Source organism: Dama dama, chromosome 16 (genome assembly GCF_033118175.1).
Source record: "Dama dama isolate Ldn47 chromosome 16, ASM3311817v1, whole genome shotgun sequence".
Taxonomy (NCBI): Eukaryota; Metazoa; Chordata; class Mammalia; order Artiodactyla; family Cervidae; genus Dama; species Dama dama.
Genome location: NC_083696.1, coordinates 12,259,972 through 12,279,091, shown reverse-complemented (window position 1 = coordinate 12,279,091; position 19,120 = coordinate 12,259,972). Strand labels below are relative to the sequence as shown.

At 37.7% G+C, this 19,120-nt stretch overlaps 1 protein-coding gene across 1 annotated transcript in view; it reads right to left on the bottom strand.

Moving 5' to 3' along the window:
- The window catches only part of SVEP1 (sushi, von Willebrand factor type A, EGF and pentraxin domain containing 1), a 191,405-nt gene that overhangs the window by 89,239 nt on the left and 83,046 nt on the right, over nucleotides 1-19,120 (bottom strand). The window contains exons 8-15 of the mRNA XM_061163442.1: nucleotides 18,131-18,249; nucleotides 17,346-17,475; nucleotides 9,109-9,216; nucleotides 8,011-8,142; nucleotides 7,176-7,370; nucleotides 5,871-5,992; nucleotides 3,077-3,185; nucleotides 130-294 (exon numbers count right to left, since the gene is read on the bottom strand). Of these exons, the coding sequence (XP_061019425.1) occupies nucleotides 130-294; nucleotides 3,077-3,185; nucleotides 5,871-5,992; nucleotides 7,176-7,370; nucleotides 8,011-8,142; nucleotides 9,109-9,216; nucleotides 17,346-17,475; nucleotides 18,131-18,249 (1,080 nt within the window). The remainder of the gene's footprint in view (nucleotides 1-129; nucleotides 295-3,076; nucleotides 3,186-5,870; nucleotides 5,993-7,175; nucleotides 7,371-8,010; nucleotides 8,143-9,108; nucleotides 9,217-17,345; nucleotides 17,476-18,130; nucleotides 18,250-19,120) is intronic.

The window sequence follows — 19,120 nt, the reverse complement described above, 5'->3', positions numbered from 1 at the left end:
GTGCTTGCCCTAATATACAGTTCCAGGGTAATTTCCTAATAATGACAACACATAGAAAGTTTGAAAATAGATCTCCAACTAAGAATTTCCTATTATATTAACCTTTTCAAACAGACAGTCTATTCTTACCTGTGATGTTAAAAATTAACCTAATTTTGTGGTCAGTTAATGGGGCACTTCTTTCAACCCGTGAAGATCTGGCTTTGCCAGCACCCGTGGGTGTTTCTCGCACTGTGTCCTGGAAGTCACCGTAAGAGTAATCCAGCCTATTGGCTGCACCCCAGCCACCCGGTCCTGAAAAGTTGGAATAGAGAAATAAAAGATTGTAGAGCTGCATCTTGGTCATCTGGACAATCTCATGGACAGAGGAGCATGACAGGCAACAGTCCATGGGGTCACAAAGAGTTGAACATGACTGAGTGACTTCACTTGCTTTCTTTATATATATATATATATATATATATATATACAGCTAGAATAAATATACACATACTGTACTTTTAACAAAATAAGATCATACTATATGTATATATTATTTGCTAATTACTTTTCAAATTTTCTCAACAATATAATATTTCTGCATCAAATGGTTTAATATCTTTTTCTATAGCTATAGTACAAACTAACCAAGTTTCTATTTTCAGACTTTGAGGTTATTTCAAAATTTTAGAACATCCTTGTGCATACACTATGTCACAAAATATAAGACACCATCAGTGAGAAGACATTACCCAACTCCATAAATACCCAAATGAAAAATGTACATCTTAGAATTTATAAAATATGATACATGTTTGTACATTAGTATGACTTCTATCTTGAGAAATATCCTCAGATGGGTCTGAGCATTTTTAACCCTTTAGTTACATATTGCCAAATGCCCTTCAATTTCTTCTCTACACACAATATGTGAGTATGATTTTTATCTCATGACCCCCTTGCCAACTCTGGGTATTGAGATTTTTACTCAAATTTGTTAATCTCACAGATCAAAAATGGCATCTCATTTTAGTTTTAATTTGAATTACATGATTAGTATAAGATCTAGCCATTTTGGTATGTTTATTGGCCCTTTATTTTCCAAACATTATGACATGCCAAGGTGTTATAAATATTACTGATTTTTGTGAGTGGTGTAAAGACACTTGAGGAAGAGGTTTGCCTCTTAGGATCACTTGTATCACTTGCACCATACGGCATTCAGATTCTTAGAGGATGACAAACAGCACCCATCACAAAGTCTCATGATGATAGCTGACTCGCTCTGTGGAGCCCTGGACCCTTGCAACCTACCTCAACAATCCGGGGGCAGTGGGGACCTGGGTCACGTGTGACAGAAGAGGCACTGATATTCTAGATGTGCCACTAGGCATTCTTCTTCTAGACATGCCACTGCCAGCTCCCCCGCCAAAGCCACTTTGTGTTCTTCTGTCTAAAACTTTAACTTCCATTATGTTCACTGAGAAGTTGTACATAATTGTTAAAATTGGAAAGCAACTTAAAGTCTACCAATAGGAAACTGTTTATATAAATTATGGCAAATTGATAACATATGTAGCCACTAAAACTGCACTGAACTTCAACACTGGTGTATTTAAAACGGATAACCAACGAAGATCCACATACAGCACAGGGAACTCTATTCAATGTTCTGTGGCAGCCTTGATGGCAGCGGGGGTTTGGGGGAGAATGGATAATGTATATTGATGGCTGAGTCCCTTCACTGTTCATGTGAAACTATCACAACATCGTTAACCAGCTACACCCCAATAGAAAATAAAAAATTCAAAAAATTGCATTGAAGTATAATATTTATGACATAAAAGTATCCTCAATAAAATATTAACTAGAAATTCATGTTTATGAAATAGTATGGGTCTACACACAAATGCAGTACAGTAATATACTGTTAATATAGTAACAATTATTTCTGGAACTGCAGGTTATCTTAATTTCATTCTTTTTTTTAATTTTTAATTTTAATTCTTTAATTCTTTTTCATTCTTTATTTTTCAAATATTTGCAAAAAACATATGCAGAAATAATATTTTTCAATTTAAAAACTCTAAAGCAATAGTCAATATCACTCTTAATGCTAAAGAGAAATATGATTAGTGCTAAGAGAAATATGATTAGTGTCAGAAACAAAAAGAATGTCCACTGTCCACTGTTATGTGAATTAACACTGCTTCAAATAATCTTCTAAGCACTTTATTATTCTTGTACTTCCTCATTTAATCCTTACAAGAGCCCCATGAGTTCAGCACTCTTATATGCCCAATTTAAAGATGAGAAAATTGAGGAACAGAGTGATTTGAGAACTTAAGTTCTTCCCCTGCCTCCTAGTAGGTGGGTAAGCCAGGATTCAGACATTTACTAGTTGGTTGTGGAGTTCATGTATTTAAACGGGACGGTATCACCACTGTGTTCTAAAACATTACTCTGCAAGTTCTGTAGAGACAGTTTTATAAGAATGAAATAAAAACAAGTATAATTACGGAAAAGGACAAAGAAATCCCATAACACACTTTGGAGTACACTTAATAAAAGTTGTATGTCAATTATATCTTAAAAAAACAGAAGAAAAAAAGTTCAGCATCTACATGAAGAAAACATCCAAATTCTACTTGAAGGTATATCAGACTTGAATAGATTGAGTCTTAACATATTATAAGTGAGGCATGTGAATATTTTACATTCATAAATAGAAATATTTACTATTTTGAACAAATGACTTACTTGCAATTTAAGTTAAATGCCATATAAAAATTGCTGTTAGTACTTTATAACTATTACTATTCTAAGATATCATACAAAGATTTGAATTTTACAATCACAATGTGACTTGGTTTTCTTAGTATTTATCATCCTGAAGCATTCTGGCTAACATTTTGAAAGAATTACATATCCATAAAGATCATTATGTATAGGATCAGGTTATCTAGTCATCCTAGAATTCTTGATGAATAAATAAGTGAAAGGTCATTTTTTTTCTAATTTGCCCCACTCTTCTGTAATGGTTTTCTTAGTTTGCACAACAGTTTTCCCAAATACCCACACTAAATAATTTCATTACCGATTGCAAAGCCATTTTCATAGTCATAATTATATTCGAGGCAGTATTTTTTGGTCAGATCCTCCAGTCTGCAGTCAATGTCATCAGCATCACTACAAAATGATGGGACCTGCAAATAAAAAATGAAGAGGACAAACTCTGCTTCACATCTGGGTGTGCCTTGGATAAGCTCTATGCTCCTGTTCTTCATGTCTCCATCAGTAGGAAGGAAGAAAGGACCCCAGAGTGCCCCCTGTCCTTAATAAGGCTCCTGATCCTCCTCCCTGCCCTCCCCTACCTCCTCTCAGCACAGTGGACCACCAAGATCAGTCTCAAGCCTTTTCTCTCTGTTTACATCACTTATCGCAAGAAACTCAGGACACCTGGGATATCTATCTCTGAATTTTCACCCCAATTGAGTTTTTTTTTTAATTGAAGTATAGCTGATTTACAATTCTATATTAATGACTCTTTAGACCCCTTTTCTCTGAGCCCATCTCCCATCCTCTTCCAAGTAAAGTCCTCAAAACTTTCTTTGGTGCCCTCTGAAGTTCAGAGTCAATTACCAGTCAAACCCTTATTAGTATTTACCTCGTCTCTCTATGTTCTCTTCATTTTTGCTCTCAATGAAACCTGACTTCCTTGTTTTTTTAGGTGGTGGTCATGGAGGTGAGGAAGTGTCCGCCTTACTCCTTAGTGCTGTTTCTAGATCATACTCCCATGACCCTCCTTGAAGCCTCAGAGTTCTGAAGCTCCTGCAATAAGCTGATCTCCTTGTGCCCTTCACCTACAGCCCTCCTCTATTCCGAGTCACTCCCTCATTCCAAGAATCTTAGTAAGTGCCTCTGGCATAGCCCTTGGTGATTTGTATATTCACCCAGCTGATCCTTCCATCACCTTGAATTCTCACTTCTTCCATCTTCCAGCTTTACTTTATCACTTACTCTCACAGTCATACCCTCAGACCTTATCATTACCAGTCACTGCACCCTCTCTTAGACCCAGGAATCCAACAACTCTTTGACTTCATCAGAACCTGTAATTCACTGACACTGTCCCCTCTTCACTGTCCCTCAGCCCCTGATGTCTCACTTCCTTATTTACCCATCTTGGATCCCATCTTGATCCATCACCATAAATTACCTACTCCCTTGCACGCACCCTCCTTGGTCTATCACCATGAAATACTCCCTTGCATGCACGCTCCTCAATTTGTCTGGAGAACTTTAACCCCAGTTAAATTTATTGCTCTGCTTTCTCCACATCTGTGCCCACATGTTCAACTATAGTCTGGGAGAAAACACATCCCTGCTTACGGCCAAGCCTACATTTCTCTAGTATATTCATTTATGCTCTCCTAGAAAATCATTTTGTACCACATTCTCTTTTCTCAAACCTCCAACAACTCCTCCCCAACCTTACTCCAGACTGATCATTCTGCATCTTTTTTCACAGATCAGATAGTCACAAAAGATCCTTCTTTCACAACGTATCACATGTGGACTAACTCCTGTACCTGTGCTCATGTACGCCACCCCTTCGTGACACCTCTCTTTCTCACGCTCTATATCAAATCTACTACTATTGCATCTACTTTCAGAATCTATCCAAAATCTAAGCCACTCAGCTCTGTTAGGGATACAAATATATATATATATATTTTGTATGTACTCAAGATAGCTCTGGAGTTAACTACACATTAAGTTGCTTAGAGGACTATGATTTCACAGAAGTTATACGTACATACACACATATATATAATATAAATATATAAAAAACATATATAAAACATTTATATACCCACATGCATATAGAACATTTCCTGCTTTCAAGATGCTCAATACATTTAAATACATTGCTTTGCTCTCCTGGAATCCCAAAAGAGTCCTAAACTTGCATGAAAAAGAAAACCTTTTAAATGTTCAGTGATCATAAAAGAAGAACAGACTAAGAAAGCTGTGGTACATATACATATACATATACATATACATATACATATACATACATATACTCAGCCATTAAAAAGAATACATTTGAATCAGTTCTAATGAGATGGATGAAACTGGAGCCCATTATACAGAGTGAAGTAAGCCAGAAAGATAAACACCAATACAGTATACTAATGCATACATACAGAATTTAGAAAGATGGTAACGATAATCTTATATGCAAGACAGAAAAAGAGACACAGATGTACAGAACAGACTTTTGGACTCTGTGGGAAAAGGCGAGGGTGGGATGATCTGAGAGAATGGCATTGAAACATGTATATTATCAAGGGTGAAATAGATCGCCAGCCCAGGTTGGATGCATGAGACAAGTGCTTGGGGCTGGTGCACTGGGGTGACCCAGAGGGATGGGATGGGGAGGGAGGTGGGAGGGGGTATCGGGATGGGGAATACATTTAAATCCATGGCTGATTCATGTCAATGTATGGCAAAAACCACTACAATATTGTAAAGTAATTAGCCTCCAACTTATAAAAATAAATGGAGAAAAAAAAAAAAAACAGACTACAAGGGCATTTTTGTCATGCTTTAAATAACAAAGCAGACATTCTCAAAGCAAAGGGACTCTAAGTTTTTCTGAGTGTTTTAAAAAATTCAAAGTGCTTTAACACAGATTTACTTATAATTCACTCCAGGAGACCAAAACCTATGAATAATGCTAAATATGAGGAGCAAGTTTGGGTCACAAAGAAAAAGGAAATCATCAAGACAAAGAATTTCTGTTGCAGGTGATTCAGAGAAACTACAGAAAACTCAACAGCATCCTTTAAAATATGGCGCACAACCAAGGAATGCTACTGACATACCATTTTCCCCAGGGTGGTCTCAAATGCTTCAGAAAATTTCTTCAACAGATCTGTGTCATCACAGCGAGTTGCTTTGTACAGCATCTCAAAGGACTTGTACCCATGATTTGCAAAACGTTTTACTGGAAAAAATTAGTTTCAGTTGGTTAGTGTTTTCAAAACACAAATTTAATTTCTGTGGAATTAAATTGGTATTTTCATCCCGACATGGTTTGTGGGATTGTTATAAAAACAAAAGTTGGCAGTTAAGGAATGTTTCCAGGCATTAATCGATCATAATAAACCACCAGCCAAGCAGCCGTGTACCCAGTTACCTGGTGATATATTTGCTTTCTATATTATTCTTTACTTTCCAATCATGTGACAAAGTGAACATTTAAGGGAAAAAGAGATATAAACATTTTTTTCATTATATTCCTGGGAATCTTTGAAAAATTCTGGTTGCAAAGATATTATATAAGTTTATAATGTATATGTTTATATTATATTTTCAACCAACAGACACTAAATGATTTCTGAATGGTACGTGAAGTTATATTTCTTAAAAGTATAATTTCACAGAGATAAACTTTTCCTTGGATCAGAAGTTTAGAAGTTAAGACTCAGCAAGATGTCTTGAGATATTCACAGTCTCCTAACAATATCAACATTAAAATCCTACGGTCTAAATCTTTGATAGAGGTGAGTAATATCACTTGTATTTCCCAAATTTAGGAACAATACAGCTCAAGTAAGTGGGTTTTACTTTCTAAGACACTGGCATTTAAACTTTATCTATAGTAGTGGATCAAATATCCACTCCAGAGATGATCATTTACACAAGATAAAGACATTGGATTATTTTTAGAATAATACACAAGATTACAGAATAGATCTAAATCACTTCTAAAAAGTGTATGACTGATCTGACTGCATCATGTATACAGGCTCTTACTTTAAATATAAGTTCTTCTCCAGACATCAGACTATACGTTAGTTCAAGTTTACAGCTCAAGAATGACATCTTGACTCTTCTGACAATTCTGGTAAATAATAATGAGGGGGCCAAGATGTTTTTCCCATAAACTGAATCTTGTCCTATAGCAATCCAATCAGCAATAAGATTCTGGGCTAATATTTTAAATTGAAGGATGGACATTTCTCCTATCTATAAACACTTCAAATTCATGGCACCATTTTCTACTCACCAAATCTAAACCCTGTATTGAGGCAATTTTATTCTTTAATGTTAAGAAATTTACACATATAGGTAGTCGAACACATATTTACACATACTAAAGAAGCCCAGAAAAATTTAGAACTTACTAGCGCAGTCTGGCCATTCAGTGGAATATGGTGGTTTCCAGATACCATCTTCATAAGCACAATAATACTTGTCAGTAGATCCTTCTGTGAAATCATAGCCCTCTAAGCAACTTAATGTGCAGTTAACACCAGTACTATCTTGAGTACATACAAAATCCCCATTTACAGGTGTAAATGGAACTTCACAGGGGGAACCTGTGTAAAAAAATTGAATTATTCAGGAACCTGTGTAAAAAAATTGAATTATTCATATACAACGGCATAAAAATATCAACTAAAATCTAGGTGTCTAAGCTGAATTTTGAAAAGGATTCCTCCTGTCCACCACTACTCCCAGAAAAACTCTCAGAATAAATCCATAGTGTGAGGTTACTGCAATTTCTGCTTTTTGATTCCTAGGTGGGTATGCCAAAAAGCTGTACCAATGTGTAATTAATGATCTATGCATAAGTGTGCATAATTTATGAAAAGCTAAAAGTACTTCTGATGTGCAACTGATATTTTCGGCATTCTTTTAATAAAAAGGAAAACCAAATAATGTTACATAACAAATACATTTTCGGAATCTGTCTCCTCAAGCATTTAAAATAGGATTATGACAATACTTTGTAGCTTTGAAGAAAATATTAATAAGTGGTTACAGACTAGCTCAGAAGAAAGCATGTGTATTTACCATGAAGTGAAGTAATAATAATTGGAAACCTCAATACAATTTGTCAGTATTCTAACTTTAAACAGCTATGTTCATAGTCTATTTTCTTTCACAAAGGAGAGTGCCATAGTGATTACATATCTCAAGTGTCAGCTAGATTTTGGAGGCTTACGCAGAGTATACCTTTTACGACAATGTGGATGTCACACGATCTATTATTGCCTGAGGGGTCAGTGGCTGTATACCGCACTATCGTCTCCCCATGAGGGAAAAGGTCTCCTGGTGTATGGCTTCTGGTGATGGTCAACACGGCCCCTACAAAGTAGAGAAGGGGAAAGAAGGAATCCAATGTGGGGTTTATTGTGTGCAGTCATTTTATTTGATTTGAATTTTCATTTACTCTTTATACAAACCAGCTGAACATTCTTTTGGTACTAACTGGGCTGCTAACAGAAAATAAACTATAAAATCTTACACTAAACTATAGAAATCGTTGACTCAGAAGCCTCATTAAATGAAGGCATTCTTGCTAAATAGATTATTTTCCTTTACTAGGTCAGTCTCTGTGAATATTGGAAATTGAATTAGAAGCCTATTTCATTTGCATTCTTGTTTTCAGGGTGTTTGTGAAAACTTTAAAGTGAACTTCAGCTATACTTGCTCACTTTTGTCTGTTTTCCCATGAGCTTTTGTAACATTTTTGGCAAATGTTTGAGAACTGAGTATGAATACATAGAACTGCATTAGATTTGCCAATAGGATGCATAGCTTATGTCTCTAGGATAAAGGAAGCTTAGAGGCTCAAAGAATTTACTAGAACACTTTCAAATAAAATACACTGTACAAGTTTAATAAATCCCCACTGAATAATGAATGAAAAGCCATGGACAGGAAAGAATAACAATGTTAAAATACACAGAATTATCCTAGCATTAAAACATCTTAGGTAATTCTCCATGCTACTATATTTAGATGTAATTTGCTTTTTATTTATCTTTTTTTGGTATTTTTTTAATTTTTAAAAATTCTCATTTATTTTTATTAGTTGGAAGCTAATTACTTTACAATATTGTAGTGGTTTTTGCCATACATTGACGTGAATCAGCCATGGATTTACATGTGTTCCCCATCCTGAACCCTCCTCCCACCTTCCTCCCCATCCCATCCCTCTGGGCCATCCCAGTGCACCAGCTCCAAGCACTTGTCTCATGCCTTTTTTATCTTTTTAAAAGCTTTTTATTTGGTGGTAACATGTTGACAACAAGATACCCGCATTCTCACCTGAGTTGTCTGAAAACTGAGGCTCGTCCCAGGTTGCAGCATGCTCCTTCTCAGAGACCTGGACTGGAGGCGGGGATCTGCACCAGTCTATGCTAGGTGGTTCTACATCTAAAATACATTAAATCAGAGGATGAAGTCACAACTGATGTTCAACACTGATGAGGAGGGTTGCAAGAGAGAATCAAAGTCTACTTGTGCTGGTGGAGAACCTTGACCTTGACACAAGGCTGGCCCTGGGATCCCTTTGATGATGACGTGGTAAAGAAACCACCTGCCAATGCAGGAACTGTACAAGATGTGGGTTCAATCCCTAGGTCAAGAGGATGCTTGGAGGAGGAAATGGCAACCAACTCCAATCTTCTTGCCAGGATAATCCCATGGACAGAGGAGCCTGGTGGGCTATAGTCCTTGAGCACACATGCATGTTTCATCCCTGATCTCAACATCACAAGAAAAAGCTGATTCTTGCTGTGCTTCACTCTACTTGTTGAAGAAATACTGGATTGCTAAAATCACCATGAGCACAGCAGTATAAACGGTAAACTCGGGATGTGGTGAGCATTTAATTTGTGAGTTTTGCCAGTGGTAGTTGAGCTGATTCACCCAGAAATGAAGAAAACATTCCCAGATGATCAAAAGGCGTGAAATGACCAAAGCAGTCATTTCACAGGGATCTCTTGAATCATCCTCCTCTTAACTGAAGGGTTGACAGATGCTACATGGAAGACCAATGGGCAGAGATCTGAGTCGTGCTGCAGAATATATAAGGCATTTAAGGGTCACTGTCGTTAAGTTTCTCGTTATGTTCAACTCTTTGCGACCCCATGGACTACAGTGTATCAGGCTTCCCTGGTATTCACTATCTCCCAAAGTTTGCTCAAACTCATGTCCTTTGAGTCGGTGGTGCTATCCAACCATCTTATCCTCTGTTACCCTCCTGCTTTCAATCTTTCCAGCATCAGGCTCTTTTTCCATGAGTCAGCTCTTTGTATCAGGTGGCCAAAGTATTGGAGCTTCAGCTTCAGCATCAATCCTTCCAATGAATATTCAGGGCTGATTTCCTTTAGGATGGACTGGTTAGATCTCCTTGCTGTCCAGGGACTCTCAAGAGTCTTCTCCAGCACCATAGTTCGAAAGCATCAATTCTTCGGCACTCAGCCTTTTTATGGTCCAACTCTCACATCTGCATATGACTACTGGAAAAACCATAGTTTTGACTATGCGAGCCTTTGTCAGCAAAAAGTGAGGATGTGATATTGCTGAAAGGCCAGGAGATTATGTCCATAGGTGGGACTATGGGGTCTAAGATGCCTAGGTTGATAAATTCCAGTTAAAGACAAAGAACAGCATGTGGACATGGGAATAGGGGGCTGCAATGGAGAGGGGGTAAAAGCCACAGTAGAAATGAAAGAACTGTGAGTCTGTTGCTGGGCACTGTAATCTACATTGAAGGAAGGGTTTGAGGGGGGTGCGGGTGAGCCAGGTTTCAAACTCTGATGGAATGCGGTGGAATTTGAGGAGGTCAGAAAAGTACAACCAAGAAGTAGTTAAGGAGGATATTTTCACATAACTATTGATTTTTACATATATGAAATGTCCTTCTATCTGTAGTAACATGTCTTTGAGGGAGACTGGACAAATAATATTTTTCTTATTATATAGGTAAGAAATCTCAAACCAGGCAAATTTATGAGACTTGCCCGAGGTCAGTAAGCTGGTAAATTACAGTCATAGGCATCAAGACTAGGATGATATACTGTCTATGTATATGGAAACACATATCCTGAAATGAAACAAGCTGTACCTATAAGAATATACAGATTTCTGCTTGAAGCTAAATCTTGTGAACAAATATTCAGTTTTTCTCTTTTCCTAGTATTTGCATTTCCTCAGTGTAGGATCTTTGATTTACTGCTTTCTTAGGCTGTGAACTCTGTCAACCAGCAATGGAGCCTCTTTGGCTAACAGGTCTCCACGGCCTAGCACAGCACCTGGGCCATAACAGATGCTCAGAAAAAGTTGCTGCATGAAGAAAAGAATGAAGGAATGCTCGTAGGAGGCCAGTGCACTTTGAGAATTCGGAATCAAGCCAACACATAGTTAAATTTATAAATCTAACAGTATTCACTGTGTTCCCCAAAGAAAGTACAAATGAAATAGTTCCAAGATTTTCTAAAGTTATCTGATTTTAGCCAAACATTTAAAAACTGCAGTTTGGGGATGAGAGAGAGCAGTCTGCAGAGGCCAATGACTGTCAAATAACTGGAGGTCCCAGCAGATGCAGCATCTCCAGAAAAAGAAAGTCCATTTCAAAGCACATGAGACAGCATTCTGTGGAATGTTAAGCAAAAGCATTCCTACTCCCTCTCATTTATCATTAAGACACCAACACTCTGTCATCTGAGGAAAACAAGAAAATGTAGGCTTTGGAATATTTTCGGTCTCCCTCTCCCCCTGCCTTCCCGGTCTCGTTACCTCCCCTTCTTCCGTTCCCTGCTCCCTCCCATTTCCTTGCTCTCTTTCAGAATTTGAAAATTCAGCTAGTATCTAGCTAGACACTCGAGTATACTTTTTATATTTCACCATGCTGACTCTTCATCATGAAAAATGAAAATGTGGCAAACTCTTGACTCATATGTCCATGTTTAAAATCACACCACCATAAAAATAAACCCAGCATATTTTTCATGTGACTGGTGATGTTCATATTTAAAACATTCAAAAAGCAATTAAAGACACTAAGCGCTAGGACATAAACATAGGTTTTTATATAAGTCAGTTTATTTACTTTCACCAAAACCTATCATTTCTAGGGTAAGAAGCCAGTTTGATACATATTAGTTATTCAAGAGGTTATGTGAAATTCTTAAAATGAATTCAATGTACTGAATTTTAAAATAAACATTAAAAATATATATGAAACCAAAAGAGCAAAATGTTAGTATATTTACATAGAGCTTAATGCAGGTCAGGAAGCAACAGTTAGAACTGGACATGGAACAACAGACTGGTTCCAGTTAGGAAAACGAGTACATCAGGGCTGTATATTGTCACCCTGCTTATTTAACTTATATGCAGAGTACATCATGAGAAACGCTGGCCTTGATGAAGCACAAGCTGGAATCAAGATTGCCGGGAGAAATATCAATAATCTCAAATATGCAGATGACCTCCCTTATGGCAGAAAGCAAAGAAGAACTAAACAGTCTCTTGATGAAAGTGAAAGAGGAGAATGAAAAAGTTGGCTTAAAGCTCAACATTCAGAAAACTAAAGTCATGGCTTCTGGTCCCATTACTTCATGGCAAATAGATGGGCAAGCAGTGGAAACAGTGGCTGACTTTATTTTGGGGGGCTCCAAAATCACTGCAGATGGTGATTGCAGCCATGAAATTAAAAGACGCTTACTTCTTAGAAGGAAAATTATGACCAACCTAGACAGCATATTAAAAAGCAGAGACATCACTTTGTCAACAAAGGTCCATCTAATCAAGGATTTGGTTTTGCCAGTATTCATGTATGGATGTGAGAGTTGGACTATAAAGAAAGCTGAACACTGAAGAATTGATGCTTTTGAACTGTGGTGTTGGAGAAGACTCTTGAGAGTCCCCTGGACTGCAAGGAGATCCAACCAGTCCATCCCAAAGGAGATCAGTCCTAGGTGTTCATTGGAAGGACTTATGTTGAAGCTGGAACTACAATACTTTGGCTACCTGATGTGAAGAGCTGACTCATTTGAAACGACCCTGCTGCTGGGAAAGATCGAGGGCAGGAGGAGAAGGGGACGACAGAGGATGAGACAGTTGGATGGCATGACTGACTCAATGGACATTGATTTTGGGTAGACTCTGGGAGTTGATGATGGACAAGGAAGCCTGGTGTGCTGCAGTTTATGGGGTCGCAAAGGGTTGGACATGACTGAACTGAACTGAATGTGTCAGACACTACTTCAAGTAGTTTGTATATCTTAACTAATTAAAAACCTCACAAAAACCCTATAAGGTAATATATTTATTAATTCTATTTCTGGATGAAGAAACACACTCAGAGCAGTGGCCAGTCACACTGTTTTAAGTAGGAGAGATGGCTCTGGAGTCAAGCAGCTTGTGTTCACAGTCTGTACTTTTTTTATTGTTCCTTTTTTTTTTTCCTTTTCCTTTTTTTTTTTCGTTCAATTTCTCCTTTGTTTATTTATTTATTTTTTTCAGTGGGTTTTGTCATACATTGATATGAATCAGCCATAGATTTACACGTATTCCCCATCCCGATCCCCCCTCCCTCCTCCCTCTCCACCCGATTCCTCTGGGTCTTCCCAGTGCACCAGCCCCAAGCACTTGTCTCATGCATCCCACCTGGGCTGGTGATCTGTTTCACCATAGATAATATACATGCTGTTCTTTTGAAACATCCCACCCTCACTTTCTCCCACAGAGTTCAAAAATCTGTTCTGTACTTCTGTGTCTCTTTTTCTGTTTTGCATATAGGGTTATCGTTACCATCTTTCTAAATTCCATATATATGTGTTAGTATGCTGTAATGTTCTTTATCTTTCTGGCTTACTTCACTCTGTATAATGGGCTCCAGTTTCATCCATCTCATTAGGACTGATTTAAATGAATTCTTTTTAACGGCTGAGTAATATTCCATGGTATATATGTACCACAGCTTCCTTATCCACTCATCTGCTGATGGGCATCTAGGTTACTTCCATGTCCTGGCTATAATAAACAGTGCTGTGATGAACATTGGGGTGCACGTGTCTCTTTCAGATCTGGTTTCCTCAGTGTGCATGCCCAGAAGTGGGATTGCTAGGTCATATGGCAGTTCTATTTCCAGTTTTTTTAAGAAATCTCCACACTGTTTTCCATAGTGGCTGTACTAGTTTGCACTCCCACCAACAGTGTAAGAGGGTTCCCTTTTCTCCACACCCTCTCCAGCATTTATTGCTTGTAGACTTTTGGATAGCAGCCATCCTGACTGGTGTGTAATGGTACCTCATTGTGGTTTTGATTTGCATTTCTCTGATAATGAGTGATGTTGAGCATCTTTTCATGTGTTCGTTAGCCATCTGTATGTCTTCTTTGGAGAAGTGTCTGTTGAGTTCTTTGGCCCATTTTTTGATTGGGTCATTTATTTTTCTGGAATTGAGCTTCAGGAGTTGCTTGTATATTTTTGAGATTAATTATTTGTCAGTTTCTTCATTTGCTATTATTTTCTCCCAATCTGAGGGCTGTCTTTTCACCTTACTTATAGTTTCCTTTGTAGTGCAAAAGCTTTTAAGTTTCATTAGGTCCCATTTGTTTATTTTTGCTTTTATTTCCAATATTCTGGGAGGTGGGTCATAGAGGATCCTGCTGTGATTTATGTCGGAGAGTGTTTTGCCTATGTTCTCCTCTAGGAGTTTTATAGTTTCTGGTCTTACATTTAGATCTTTAATCCATTTTGAGTTTATTTTTGTGTATGGTGTTAGAAAGTGTTCTAGTTTCATTCTTTTACAAGTGGTTGACCAGTTTTCCCAGCACCACTTGTTAAAGAGGTTGTCTTTTTTCCATTGTATATCCTTGCCTCCTTTGTCAAAGATAAGGTGTCCATGGGTTCATGGATTTATCTCTGGGCTTTCTATTTTGTTCCATTGATCTATATTTCTGTCTTTGTGCCAGTACCATACTGTCTTGATGACTGTGGCTTTGTAGTATAGTCTGAAGTCAGGCAGGTTGATTCCTCCAGTTCCATTCTTCTTTCTCAAGATTACTTTGGCTATTCCAGGTTTTTTGTATTTCCATACAAATTGTGAAATTCTTTGGTCTAGTTCTGTGAAAAATACCGCTGGTAGCTTGATAGGGATTGCATTGAATCTATAGATTGCTTTGGGTAGAATAGCCATTTTGACAATATTGATTCTTCCAATCCATGAACACGGTATGTTTCTCCATCTGTTTGTGTCCTCTTTGATTTCTTTCATCAGTGTTTTATAGTTTTCTATGTATAGGTCTTTTGTTTCTTTAGGTAGATATACTCCTAAGTATCTTATTCTTTTTGTTGCAATGGTGAATGGTACTGTTTCCTTAATTTCTCTTTCTGTTTTTTCATTGTTAGTATATAGGAATGCAAGGGATTTCTGTGTGTTAATTTTATATCCTGCAACTTTACTATATTCATTGATTAGCTCTAGTAATTTTCTGGAAGAGTCTTTAGGGTTTTCTATGTAGAGGATCATGTCATCTGCAAACAGAGGGAGTTTCACTTCTTCTTTTCCTATCTGGATTCCTTTTACTTCTTTTTCTGCTCTGATTGCTGTGGCCAAAACTTCCAACACTATGTTGAATAGTAGTGGCGAGAGTGGGCACCCTTGTCTTGTTCCTGATTTCAGGGGAAATGCTTTCAATTTTTCACCATTGAGGGTGATGCTTGCTGTGAGTTTGTCATATATAGCTTTTATTATGTTGAGGTATGTTCCTTCTATTCCTGCTTTCTGGAGAGTTTTAATCATAAATGGGTGTTGAATTTTGTCAAAGGCTTTCTCTGCATCTATTGAGATAATCATATGGTTTTTATCTTTCAATTTGTTAATGTGGTGTATTACAATGATTGATTTGCGGATATTAAAGAATCCTTGCATTCCTGGGATAAAGCCCATTTGGTCATGGTGTATGGTTTTTTTAATATGTTGTTGGATTCTGTTTGCTAGAATTTTGTTAAGGATTTTTGCATCTATGTTCATCAGTGATATTGGCCTGTAGTTTTCTTTTTTTGTGGCATCTTTGTCTGGTTTTGGAATTAGGGTGATGGTGGCCTCATAGAATGAGTTTGGAAGTTTACCTTCATCTGCAATTTTCTGGAAGAGTTTGAGTAAGATAGGTGTTAGTTCTTCTCTAAATTTTTGGTAGAATTCAGCTCACAGTCTGTACTTTTGAGCACTACAGACCACCTCATTCATATATTCCCCACATATTAAGTCTTATTGGTGGCTATCTATCTGGGCTTCCCTGGTGATTCAGGTGGTAAAGAATCTGCCTTCAATGCAAGAGACTTGAGTATGATCCCTGGGTCAGAAAGATCCTCTGGGGAATGGAATGGCTACCCACTTCAGTATTCTTGCCTGGAGAGTGAAAGTGAAGTCGTTCAGTCGTGTCCGACTCTTTGTGACCCCACAGACTGTAGCCTACCAGGCTCCTCCATCCATGGGATTTTCCAGGCAAGAGTACTGGAGTGGGTTGCTATTTCCAAGTAGCATCTGGTATCTACTGAATATCTACTGAATTGACTGAAAGTACAAACACCAGTTAGGAGATGATGGAGTAAACCAGGTCAACAAAATGAAATTAAAAAGAAGGACTGATCTATAGCAGTGGGATGTGAGGATGGAGAGATGGGGACAGATTTCAGAGATATTAAGTAGGTGAAACCAGTAGAACCTGATAACTTATTGAATGTTGGTGACAGAGGGAGAGGAGTCAAGAATGACTTCCAGATTTCTTGCCTGGTAGCTAGGTCTTCACTCTGTTTTCTGAGCTAAGAAATATCTTAAGTTTGAGCGAATTTGAAATGCCTATGGGGCATTCACATGGGAAAGTTTAGTATGCAGTTTTATATATAAATTTGAATTTAAGAAGAGAAATCTGAGCTGGAGACAGAAATCCAGGAGCTGTCAGTTAGCAAAATTACCAGGAAAACTAGAGAGAAAGAAAGAGGGTCAAGACTGGAATCCTGGGGATGATCCATATTTGAGAGTTGGTCTAAGGAAGAGAAACCTAAAAAAGCAATCAAGGTGGAAAAAATGAGAAAAATGGGGGAAAGAAACAAGAAAGACTGGTGTCCGAGAAGACAGGGAAGGAGGCAGTTTTGATAAAGAGAACATTGTTAATAATGTAAAATCCATGGAAACATTATATAAAATAAGGACTAAAAAGTGTGCAGTAGGGTTAACTCTAGAGATTACTGGTGACCTTGATTTCTATGAGTAGAGGAGACAGAAGCCAGAATTGAGCGACTTTGAGAATAAATGGCAGTTAAGCCAAAAGATATGGCAACCACTGGGGAATTTTCAAAAGGCTCAGATAGAAAGGAATCAAAGAGATATAGTGATAGTTAAAGGGTACATAGGTTTCAAAGAGGAAGCAGCTTCGATGACAGAAGGAAGAATCAGTGAAAAAGGAGTTGCTGAAGATAAAGGAGAGGCAAAGCTTTTGGGGGTTCTGGATTATTTTCACAAACTTACCAAAGTAATCTGAAGACTTACCAATAACCTTGATATGGAAGGTGCAGCTGGCTTGGTTGCTGGATGGGTCAGTTGCCGTGTATGTGACAGCAACATCTCCAATTGGGAAAAGATAAGGTGGGGTAAAAGCTGGATGAACGTGGATTGATACCTTTTGGAAAGAAATTTCCAAATATTTGGGAAGTTAAAGTTAACATTAATGGTACTTTTATTACTTTTTGGTTTATAATATATTATTAGCAAAGTGAAGTTAAAAATGATACAATATTTTATGTATAGTAAAAAGGAAAAAAAAAAATCAGGCATAGCCTTTGGTGTATTCCTTTCTAGGCTATTCTACCTAGGCAGTTTATAGAGTTTGGATAGATAATATAATAATGCTGGTTTTTGAAAGTAGAGTAAGAAACACTGTTATCTTCTTTAGACTACCATTTCAGGATCATATTTTAAAAGATATGTTTATAAATAGGAACTAAGATTGATTCCTCATCTTTCTTTTTCTTAAAAGATCTTCAGAGCATAGTAAAGGGCCAAGAATTTTTAGCCAAGTAATGTTAGAGGATACGCAACACAAAAAAATCCACGGAATGAAAAGTTTCTGTTTTTAGAGATTTTCATCTGAGATTTCTAATGAAAAATTCAAGGCTGATCATTCTGTTATCAGATGGGGCATTTGCATTTATGAGTAGAGTACAGCTAGAGACAGTGCAATCATTAGAGTACTGGAAAGTTTTCAATAGCACACATATTTACAGTGAATTTAGAGTCCATTTGAAAAAGGATACAAATATTTGCTCAAACCTTACCTTTTCCCCAGAGTTGTCTTTAGCTGTTGGGATTTGCCAGGTGATATTAGCAGAGTCTTGTTGTTCCTGAGTCTCAGCCTCTATGTCCGCAGGACAGTTGATCTGAGGAGCTTCCACGTCTAATTCAGAAAATTCACATAGCAGTTAACATATTGATGCAGTGATATAATTCTAAGTCATTTAAGAGACTGGGGCATGCATGCTCAGCAGCTAAGTCGTGTTTGACTCTTTTGTGACCCCATGGACTGTAGCCTGGCAGGCTCCTCTCTCCATGGGATTTCCCAGGCATGAATACTGGAGTGGACTGACATTTCCTTCTCCAGGAGATCTTTCTTATCCAGGGATCGACCCACGTTCCTGCATTGACAGGCAGATTCTTTACCATCTGAGCAATCAAGGAAGGCCACAAGAGACAGGTAAGAAATATTTTTAATCCTAATCTAATCATAGAGGATTTCTAATGTACTTCAGCATGGCTTCCAAAGTTCTTCCTGAACTGGTACCTGCTTCTCTCTTAGCCTCATCACTTACAGATCCCCAGTCAGAACCCAGTCTCCACATCAGATGTCCCACAAGAGCACCATGATCCTTCTTATACCTGGGCCTTTGTTCATGCTCTTTTATTTGCCTGAATCAATGCTCTCTTCTTCCTTGAGGCAGGTAAACTCTACTTGTCCTGTAATTCTCAGCTTAGACACAAGCTCCTCAGGAAGCTTCTCTGACCCACTGGTCCATTTTAGGTGCTCACTGCACAAGTTCTGATTGCCCTCTGTCCTTCCCAGCCATAATGCACCTTGCCATTTTTAAATTGAATTTCCTCCCCCCAAAAAATTGAAGTTCTTTGAATGCCATGATTTCTTATTTCATTGTATTATATAGTGCCTGGAATATAATATGAACTTGATTAATACTTATGGAATGAAATAAATAGGAAAAAATGAATGCTGAGTGTGGTAGGAAGGGACTGTACTTGAAAACAGACTGTCAAGT